Raw genomic sequence first — 11,251 nt, 5'->3', positions numbered from 1 at the left:
TTAATGGGAGAGGTGAGAAGTGGTATTGACCTGGTTATTCGGAACCAAGGGGGTTGTCAAGCAAGTTAAAAAGAAATGGACCGTGATAATTTGATATAGCTAAAGCTAAGGGTGAGTTCGGACTTGTGACAAAGAGTCAAATAAGACTAGATAAGGTGGTACTGGACTACTGGTGTTAGAGTTGTTAACTTCAATACTAAACGCTGATCGTTTGTTCCTTCTTTAATTATATCAAAAAAATTCCTCAAAATAAAATCTTAAATTATCGTACTAATTAAAGAAACCTTTCAAAATTCAGAACTAATAAATTACTGTACACTAATAACAAACAAAGTCATAAAATTAAAAATTATTAATCACCAATATACATAACCCATAGTCCGATCGCTAGTACATTCGAGCTTTCAACCTAGTTAATTTAATCAATAATATCCTAAACAATGTGATTATTACCATTAAATTAGATTGAACAAAAGTTGGACAAAGGACACTAAAGGGACATCACAAACGTTCAATGTGTCCTAACTCCTAAACTTGATTTAGATTAATCGCAGTATAACCTTTTAAAAACCCTCTTATAAAAATCCCATCTTTTTACCTTTATTATCTTCTCTTTAATTTCTTCACCCAAAAGTCATCAAAATCAGCTAATCATTCTAAAACTACCCAGAAATCCCAAAGTTTCAATCTTTATTACATCTACTATTCGCAATTTTCTGGGTTTTTTTGGGTGTAAATCATTGAAAAATTGAAGAAAAATTAATTAATTTATCTGGGTTTTAGCTGTTCTTATTAATTAAGGTTAATCAATTAGTAAAGATGTCTGGGATTGGTATAATATTAGATCTAATTAGGAAAAATCCAAACTTTTATTCAACACATACAATGCATTCTGTTGGTTCTTTTTCTGCTAAAGTTGCTGCTTCTGGTGCAGCTGCTTCTGTTTTTGCTGCATATCCTTTTGGGTTTAAGTCTTTCTTAGCCAGGTGATTATCTTTTTAATCTTTTAGTTAATTAATGCTTATTGTATCTGATTTCGTAATTATGATGTTTTTTTGGTATGTTGTGGTTATCTGTACATGGTTTTAATTCTTATCCTGTAATTTGCGGGAGCGATTGAGGCACTGGGGTAATGTTGTTGTCGAGTCGAGGTTATATATACATGGGTTACTTTCTGGTTGTAGTTAGATTGAATGTTTCAGTAGTAGTGTTATCTGTACATGGTTTCAATTCTTATCCTGTAATTTGCGGGAGCGATTGAGGCACTGGGGTAATGTTGTTGTCGTAAATCAAGGTTATATATACATGGGTTACTTTCTGGTTGTAGTTAGATACTTAGATTGAATGTTTCAGTAGTAGTGTTATCTGTACATGGTTTCAATTCTTATCCTGTAATTTGCGGGAGCGATTGAGGCACTGGGGTAATGTTGTTGTCGTAAATCGAGGTTATATTATATATACATGGTTTACTTTCTGGTTGTAGTTGTATTTTATACTCCATGAGTTTATACAAGATTGAATGTTTCAGGAGTAGTGTTATCTGTTATAGCTGTGAGTGAAATTGATTAATGGAACCGGAACGTTTCGGTTGATATTTACGCTCAAAGTGGGTGATATCAGTGTACTGAGTTTGTAAAAAGAACGAAGTTCTAAGCTTTTGGTAGCGGGGGCAATTGAGGCGCTGGGGTAATGTTGTTGAAAATCGAGCTGATCTGGACATGATATATACATGGTTTACTTTCTGGTTGTAGTTGTAATTATACTCCATAAGTTGTTTATACATGATTGAGTGTTTCAGGAGTAGTGTTATGTGCTATAGGTGAGTGAAATTGATCAATGAATTGTTTTCGGTTGGATATTTTCGCTGAAAGTGGATGATATCAGTGTGTTGAGGTTGTAAAAAGAACAAAGTTCCAAGATTTTGTGAGTGGGAGCAATTGAGGCACTAGGGGGTAATGTTGTTGTAAATCGAGGTTATGTGGAAATGGTATCAGTTCCTTAATTGGTTATACTTGTATGAATGTGCAAATTGATGATATGTGATTTTAGTTTTATTTAAACGGGTGTAACATTGAATGTTTCGGTTGATATTTTCGTTGAAATGGGTTATATCAGTGTGGTCGTGTTGTAAAAAGAAGAAAGTTCCAAGCTTTTGTTAGCTTATGTGAAAACTGCTTAGTGAGCTTCTGTCAGAGAGACCAGAGGAGTGAACTTGGAGAGCTTTCACCTATAAAAAGCGAGATTGTCGATATGAGTTGTACTGTCAAGGGCTTGGTCTACTTAATGGAAATTTATCTCACTTCAGAAAAGTTTATACGGAGTATGTGTTTAAGTACATCTTATTGTGTTCAGATACATGTGAGTCTCCACATTTATAAAGCCGGAGAAAGACAAACTTGATCAATTTGTTAATCACCATTGTCAATTCAAGTGAGAAACATAAAGTTGATTGACTTATAAGTTATCATTGTTAATTGGTTTCGGGATGAAACTCCCATTGAGCTTGTGATGCGGAGTCTTTCTCCCGGGGTGTCACTCGATTTTTTTTATGTGAATTTTCACAATGTATCAAATCCAATGACTGATCACTGACCTAAGTTTTATCAATTTACATTGGACCTTTATGCAGAACATCTGTAGAGGGTTATTAATTGCCACTTTTGTCACAATTACCACTGTCAATTGGTTTTGGAATGGAATTTTCATTGAACTCTTAGAAGTTAGAACGGATTTTGCCGCCTCTTTGGAGATGTTACCCAAATCTGTTTGTGGATTTTTGCAATGTATCAGAGCACGTGACCTCTTCAACCTAGGTTCGATGAACTTTAAGTCCCAATCAATGCAACAAAATATCTCATATTCTGTTCACCCACACGTGAGTGTCGCACAAATAACATCGAGTTGATCAATTCCTCAATTAATGTGTTACTTGCCCAATCACGCTCTTGTTGTGGGATAGAATCTCATTTTACCTTGTGAAGTAGAAAATCTCCTCCTTGTGGGTGTGACTCAAACTCATTCTATGGATAGTTCACAGGATGAGTTCCAAAAAATTTCACAAAAGTTTTTGAAATTAGCGGTGAAGGCTCTTGCAATAATTTGTGATGATACATTCACATAGAGTTCATATAAGCTTTGTCCCACCAAGTAAACAGATGTTTGATTTCACCCATTAATCTCTGCCATAGTTTAGTCTTATAAGTTATAACATTACCACTCATATAAGTATATAACCTTCATTGAGGATGTTGTAAGACGGGTACGAGTAACTCATCTTACTCAAACTTGTAAGATGAGATGAGTTGAGATTTGGTGACACAACTTCATTTCAACATTGACGACCCTGAGATGGGCTCGCCTGCTTGTCTATATCTATAGTTTATTTAATCTGTTTGACTATGGTTTGAGTATATATAGCAGATGAGAGAAAAAGTTTGCAACAAACAAATCTATGTTGTTTTTGGGATGCAGTTATGGACACTAGGGAGTACGGACTATGGACAGAGCCAACTAATTTTCTTTCATTATAAATGCAAACGTACAAGGAACATAATCAAGTTTGTAATATCCTTTACAGCCATATATATGGATAACCCACGGGGTGTTGAGCATTGTGTCAGACAGTCAGCCTGAGTGTCGACGGTGAACTGTAGAATTGGAGCGACACTTTATCTATGCTTGTATCTAAAATAGGTCATAGAATAACTTTCTGATTTCTCTGACTTCAGAAATTTTGTTGCTCCTGATGCTTATGATAGCAAAAAGAAGTGTGGGGCATCATCTGTTACTCACTTACGCCAGATATTTTTCGTTTTCTTCCTTGCTTTATTATACTTGTTCATTAAGTGATTATTCATATATATAGCCTTATTTTGCCTTCAATACTATTTTGATTATGTTGACTGAATGTATTTTTCTTAGTGTGGCGTTCCGTAACTCTCATTACAGATATAGTTAATGTTGGTGATGTTTTCAGACTTTTCACCTATTAAAGTGCATATGTTGTATTTGCAGCAATAAAATTGCATACTGTGATGCTCCTGCAACATGGAGTGACGATCAACTATCTGGCAATCTTGAGGATCATGTCTCCAAGGCTCTTGAACTTCCTGGCTACAGTTTTGAACCTGATACTCATACTCAATACATTGGAAAACTATACGATGTTGAGCTAAAACCGCTTCTCTCAGCCTTTCATCCGAGGACATTTATGCTCACGACCTTGAGGTCTTTTTTGATGTATTATCTACCCCTCTTGGAGCCTCCTGCATTAGAAGAAGATGATGAAGATTTCTTAGCTGATAATGCAGAAAGGAGGCCTTTGGATCTTGTTACTCCCTTTCACAAGTCTGTAAAGCAAATCATTCGTGAGGTTAGTTATAACTTAACACTTTTCATCCAGTTTAATTTGTTGCGAATTGGTATGACATCAAAGCTGGATTTTTTTCCTTTCTTGAATATTTTTGCAAAGATGTCTCCTCTCGTGTTATCTTATGACATCCTTTGTGCAGTGTGATTATGTATGAGGTTTCAACTAGTATTTACCAAGTATATTTACGTAAAGTGCTACATGCTCAGAAGCGCAAGTATTTACCAAGTATATTTAGTATCTATTTGCTTATATTCAACTATTTGAAAATCTCAAATTCTGGTCTTAATAGTGAATATTGGTCTTCAACGGACCAGTAACATTCGTTTTTCAAAACGAGTTACAAATACATTAGCCCTCCACTTTTTGAGAAATGCTATTATAATTTATGCTCCGTTAATTTCTTTTGCTAATTTTTTCTTGCCTTGATTTCTCAGAGTACCGTCGTTACTACTAGAAGGGTATTGGAGAGACTAGCTGTCTCTTATGTCTCGCAACGAATGGCATGGAAGCTTCTCAAAGGTACGTCTGATGTAATATGTGAAAAAAAAAAGATATTATTAGTGATGTTTGTTACTCCACACTTTTTATTATTTTCCAAATATTAAGCTTTCGGCATTCCTATTGATGATGTAGTGTATAAGAAAATTAAAATCACATACTCCAAACTCCATATAACGTATGTCATACAAAATTAATTGAACGATTTGTTTTTTCCTGTAGATGCCCCAAAGTCAGCAATGCGTAAGGCACAACGAGGGTTACCAACTACTGTTTACATGCATGCTGTCACGAGAACTACTTTGAGAGGTAAATTATATAGTTTAATATTCTTATAGACTCGGACTCCTACCTTTTATTTAAGCTTTTGAGTATACCTTGATTTCTTCCTTTCTTGAATTGCATGCTCAAGCAGCTCACTGTCTTGGGGTGGCGGCATCTTGGATTGTTCAAGTTGGAGTCGACATTTATAGAACTCTCTACCGTTTGTATAATTCTAAAGATGAGGTAGAGGACGTTAATATTAATGAAGAGCTTCGACTTCTTGGTACCAGGATCTTTGGTGCGTCTGTGAGGTGCACTGCTTCATTGCTGTTTGCCGCCATTGGGGCAGGGATTGGTGCGGCCTGCATACGCCCTTCAATTGGTCAATGGGTTGGTAAGTGCTCCTATGATTCCTTATTATTCATTCCTTCACTTGGTCAATGGGGTTATTTCCCTTCATCCGGACTTCGATTTTAAAACCTATAAGTTTAACTGCCTTTTGTATTATGTTTCACCCCCCTTTTGTTTTTCACTTTTTCTTTTCTATTTTTTTCGCATTTTTGACGTGTGCGTTCACCCATGGACGGTTTTAAAGGATGATTCATGTCAGCCGACCCCAAATCATTTTGGGATTAAGGCTCTGATGATGATGTTGTAATTAAGGTTTTTTTTTTTTTTTTTCCACAAACTGGCTTCTTTATGCAAATACAGTGAGCAGCCTAGTATAATTTTTTCACTTAGAAACTACTACGTGTCTACCGTAACTTTTAAACTTCTTTTTAATCTTTTCGGCAACCAACAAAAATAATAATTTAATCTTTTATATTCTTTCTGCAGGCTGTGCTGCTGGAGATTTGGCGGGTCCTATAATAGTAGGTATTTGCTTCGACAAGCTTATTCATGTTGAGGTGTAGATTTTTCCGGTTTCTGCTTATTACTCCTACCTTGAGGCCAAGATTCAGCTGTATACAAATACAAGCATATTTTTTCCATGCACCTCAACATGAAGCTAAGAAAACTATTCATTAACCGAAAGGTTAGTTGCATCCGAGAATGCCCCCGTTTAATTACTAGATGCGACTTACAGACCGTGACTAAGCTGTTTTCCTTGTTAAAAAAACTCTGAATAAGACCCATATTGATTTTGTTGACTCTGTAGTTTTTGTTTTCCTTCTCTTACAACTACTATTTTACGCAATTTTTGACGATTTATTGTTTCGGAAGATATTATAGCAGTGAGATTTATTGCTTTGCATGTTGCTTCCTCATATTGCTCTTGTATTGTTGTAAGAGCTTTGTGGTGTTTGTGTTACCTATCGGCTGTCGGGTAACTTCTGTTATCGTTCTTCCTCTTCCTAGAGATGGTTGGTTAGTGTTGCAGTGTATGTTGCTCTTGCATCCCGGGAATGCGTAATAGTAGTGTGGAGCACTGACCGACTGAAGGGTGAACCATATCGTATATTTCTTGCAGATTTGGTATTGGTTTTTTACTCAAGTTGGCGGAATCACCCTGTTACTATTGTAGTGCTAATTGCGAGTCAGCCTTTAGGACCGACTGTCTTGGTAAATTATGTCATATTTGAAGAGAAAATGACATTTGTCCGCTTTCCCTCCCCTTCCCTCCCTTTTCCTTCTCGTTTTGTATTCAAACAAAGGTAAATATGAAAATGCGAATGTTTAGGCTGGGGACCGTCTTTTCTTGGATAATAAGGGTTACTTGAAGGACTTTATGTTCGTAATAGCGGTCAACCTTAGTAATTGGTGAAAGCTAGAGTCAGTCACAGACATAAGACATAAGATTACGAATATTCACCAACTAGGTAGTAGTAGTTAGTAGTTACGAGTGAAGGATTCCGTCTTCACTCGCAAGCACAAAGGCTTGGAATGTGGATGCTTTTCTGATGTTGAGGCGACGAAGGTAGGACCAGAAAGGTTATAATCTGCTGGTAAGTCTCTTTGAATCTTCTTACATAGATTTTAAAGAAAGTAGGTAAGCTGTCTTACTTGAAAGCTGGAACAACCTTGTGAGATGTGATTGGTACCCTACATTGGAATTTGAAGTGGGAAAACATGTACAGTTTAAGACGAATATACTCGTCTTAAATGGGAATTTGCCAACATCTGTTGTATATTTATATTTGAGCTTCATTAGTTGAAATATGAATGAATAATTCACGTGTCGTACTTAGGGGTGTTCATTGGTCCGGGACCAGACCGGACCCGACCAAACTCTTTGGACCGAAGACCAAATATTGGTCCGGTCCGGTCTGGACCAAAAAAATGCGTGGACCGGACCAGACCAGACCAAATGGACACCCCGAGTCGTACTGAGGCAGAGTTTGTCATCCTGGTAAAAAGATGGTTGACTTGATAACCGTGGTTTGCATGTTATCAAGTATGTATGCGATACACATTTGGTAGAAAGTAGCGGTCGTGAATTTCATCGTGATCCAGAAAAAAACGTCTACTTGGATGAGAATAATCACTAAAATTATACAAAGGCTCATATACTTTAATCTGTGAAGTGTGAACTAATCTAGTTTATCTAGTCGCCTCCGAAGAATTGTTAACAAGAATTTCAAGTATCCCAAATCATGACCACAGCAATGACACCGACTCCTAAAACAACGGCCAGTAACCTATAGAACGGCGTGTTAACCCCAACTCGATTATGAGGAGAATACCCCTTGGCCAAAAGATGGTTAATCGAAACATAAACAAAAACCCCACAAGCAATTCCCATAGAAATAGCGTAGATCCAATCCGCCACTGTCCCCTCAGTCGTCTGATCAATAAGAATCCCAATCGCGACTCCAATTGGGCTCGAGATTGCGAAGGCAAACGCGTAGATTGAGCACTGAAGGAAAGGTCGGTCGGGGATCATTCGTAAAAGGGCTATCGACATTGCGATTGCAGCGAATACTTTGTGGAGGGAGATTGTCCAAAGGGCTTTCCAGGCATCTGATTTGGTTTCTGATACGCCTATTGCTATGCCCTCGAAGACGGAATGGAAACACAAGGCGAATATTAGGAGAATTGTGTCTCCTAATGAACTTGCTGTTGCTAGCTTTGCATTATTTGGAGCGTCACATGTTGGTTCGTTTCCCTGTTAAAGCATCAAACTAGTGTTAATACTGTCAAAAGCGTCGAGATTTTTTTTTTTTTTAGCGAATAATGACGTCAAAGAGAAAACGTATTCAGTCACGAGTGACAGAGTACATTTCCGAGTAGTGTTAGTTCGCGAAGTAAATTACCTGAGAATGAACTGCAGAATTTGTTAGCTGAGAAGTTTTATGACCCTCTGCAATTAGAAAACACGGTAAGTGGATTATACATCCGAAATTCGACAGGATTTACTCAGAACCTCATAGACACTGTGGTGAGAGCGATAGATCGAATGTATGCAGCTCTACTCTTATGTTACGAACAAAGAGATTATTTCTGAATTACTGATAATAAATGTGGGCCGAGAGTAGCACGGACAATTTATTTTTGCTTTATAGCCAAACACCAATCTCTAATTACTCGTATTTGACATGTTTTCATGTTAAGACGGATATTATCGCTATAAAAGAGACTTGTTGGGTCGTGTAAACACAGCTTAGGATCGACATTTGACTATTTTAATTTCTGCAAAATGTAACATCAGAAAGGTAGTATTCATGTGGAATATGTAGACTAAAAAATGACCAGAAATTCAGTAGCGTTGATTATAAGCAGAAGCAATCCCTATGGTTACGTTAGTACACCTACTAGCTACCTTCAAAGCATATTAGTAGTTGTTAATTATAATTAATTTACTTTGGTTTTGGCCAACAATTTTGAATTTTGAAAGTGTGTGCTAGAAGATAGTAATATCCGTCTTAAGTTTAAGACGGGTTAAATACCATATCATTTACATAGATAAGATAAAAACAAAATGTTAAGATATTAATAAAAGTTTTGTCTTATCTCTATTTGAGCTTTTTGTTCTCGGGTGTATTCTTGGTTTAAAGTGTCAAAAGGTTTTTAAGTCACTCGGAAAGTCAAATATGACGATTTTAGGCTATTCGTGCTTTCACCCACTTATTAAAATTGAGTACTTTTTATTTTCTACGAGATCAATAAAATAAGACGATTTTATGATTAATTTGATTCATGCATTCGTGAATCCTGATCCATTAAAGTAAAAGGGTAATATTTCTTGGAAACCAAAATAGTGTATTAATTAGTCTCATTATAGACGAATTATCCGTTTAAAGTGAAAGACGGGTCAAATATGCTTAAAGTAGTGATATTTTTGGGTCCATCATACAACTTGTTGCTTGTCTTATGCTCAAAATGAGTGGATATTTGACTCGTCTATAAATCTATAACTATAGACGGATATCTTCCGTCTATAAGGAGAATTTGTGTCGAAATATTTTGTCTTTACTTTAGTGGATTAAAAAAAAAAGATAAATAATGCTAGTTATAAGTTTTACCTAAAATGGTAAATAAATTATATAATTATCATCCATATTTAATTCAGTATAAACTCTAATTAGAAACAGGTTTTCTAACGTATGACTTTAAAAACACACCTTTCGAGTCTAAACAAAGAAAGAAACAAAGGAATATCGTGTAAGTATTAACTCATTTATTCCCTATTTAGTGAAATATTTCTCTGATTCATTCTTATCTAAGCTCATAACGAAAAATTCTTGTGTCCTCCGGGAGTACCGTACTCCTTACACCTAGGTTATTATTATATTCTATTTGGTGGATTAGTTTTAAGTGTAAGGAGTATATAAGTATTTTTCGCTCATAACACACGTTAGAAAACCGAATTAAAAATACCAGACTTTAAACCCATCAAAAAATGAGAATTTTGAAATTTAAAGTTCAAAATAAATACAATAAAATAAAGAAAAAAAATACCTTCAAGGCCATGATTGGAAACAGAAGCATGACCATTATGATTACGTTTACTATAAACATGCATAATAACACAATCAGCAAACATAGTAATCAAATACCCAGAACAAGCCAACATGAATGCAAAAGGGTATTCTTTCTTCGTTAAATCTTCAAAAGTTTCATTAGAATCACTTAAGAAATGCATCATCGCGGTACCGAGAAAAACTCCGCCAGCGAATTGAGTCCCTAGGACTAAAAATGCATCATTCCATTTAATAAAGTATGGTGATATTCCTCCTATGAATGTTCCTAAGAAGACTAGGATTAGACAGTATATTTTTACTAGGATTAGGGATTTTGAACGTAAGTTGGGGTTTTCGGATGGTTGTGTGTCGGTGTCGGTGTCGGAGACGGTGGCGAGGAGGTGGGTGGAGAGGAGGAGGAGGAGGAAGGTGAGGGTGTGGGATGTGGAGGGTGTCATGTTTGGAATTTTGGATGTAAATTGTGTACGTTTTGTATGGATATTTTGTGTGGTTATATAAGCTCACGTGTGTGATCATTTTTGTACTACAAAGATAGGAGCGAGGAGAGGGTAAATAGTACGTTCGATGTTTATTACTAAGTACTTAGTGTTGTGGAGCTTTGTTCTGAAAATCGTGTCAACTCTGTCAAACAAAATTATCGAGTTATGATCTGAAGTTGTTGAAACATTAATGAATTAATATCGCCTCAATAATTTCGTAAAATAGCTCAATAACTTGTAAAATGACTCAACAACTTTGTGTGAGAGATCGATAACTTTGACGCGGTTGTACATAGTTACTATACAACTAGTTGTAGGATAGTATGTATGTGTTTATTAAAGAGGTTTGACCTAAAATTTCAAATTTGGTGAGTATTGTTAACTCATTATGAATTATGATATGAGAAAAAGGAACATATATTCGATGTACTTCAGATTTTATTTGTTTTTGAGCATATGTATATTTTTTTTTAGCCTATTACCTCAAACTTCATTTGTTTTTGAGCATATTTATATTTTTTCTAAGCTTATTAAAGTTAACAAGTTAAATTTTAATTTTTTTTCCATCAAAACTTAAATTTAACTAAGGTTATATGTAATTTTTTCGAGTTTTATTGTAGTTTTTTGAAGTTATTTTTAAGTGAATGAACTCAAAACTTACTTTATAGCAAAACTCATAATTTTTAAAATAAAACTCAAAAACTTTATTAGAATAC

The 11,251-nt window shown here is 35.6% G+C and overlaps 2 protein-coding genes across 2 annotated transcripts; one reads left to right on the top strand and one right to left on the bottom strand.

Annotated features, from left to right (window-relative positions):
* Window positions 1-422: 422 nt before the first annotated feature.
* LOC141637929 (uncharacterized) lies at window positions 423-6,404 on the top strand. Its single transcript, XM_074447346.1, has 6 exons — window positions 423-986; window positions 4,015-4,372; window positions 4,807-4,891; window positions 5,093-5,179; window positions 5,286-5,528; window positions 5,972-6,404. Exons 1-6 carry the CDS (start codon window positions 820-822, stop codon window positions 6,046-6,048), a joined length of 1,017 nt encoding a protein of 338 aa, XP_074303447.1. The 5' UTR covers window positions 423-819; the 3' UTR covers window positions 6,049-6,404.
* Window positions 6,405-7,547: 1,143 nt separating this feature from the next.
* Window positions 7,548-10,565, bottom strand: LOC141637939 (zinc transporter 11). The gene is made up of 3 exons (XM_074447358.1): window positions 10,034-10,565; window positions 8,389-8,435; window positions 7,548-8,240 (listed from the first exon to the last, which is right to left on the bottom strand). The coding sequence occupies exons 1-3, from the start codon at window positions 10,491-10,493 to the stop codon at window positions 7,713-7,715; spliced, it is 1,035 nt and encodes a 344-aa protein (XP_074303459.1). The 5' UTR covers window positions 10,494-10,565; the 3' UTR covers window positions 7,548-7,712.
* Window positions 10,566-11,251: the final 686 nt, after the last annotated feature.

Source organism: Silene latifolia, unplaced genomic scaffold, assembly GCF_048544455.1.
Source record: "Silene latifolia isolate original U9 population unplaced genomic scaffold, ASM4854445v1 scaffold_158, whole genome shotgun sequence".
In the NCBI taxonomy this organism is placed as follows: Eukaryota; Viridiplantae; Streptophyta; class Magnoliopsida; order Caryophyllales; family Caryophyllaceae; genus Silene; species Silene latifolia.
The sequence above is the reverse complement of the archived record's forward strand: the minus strand, read 5'-3'. Positions and strand labels throughout refer to the sequence as shown.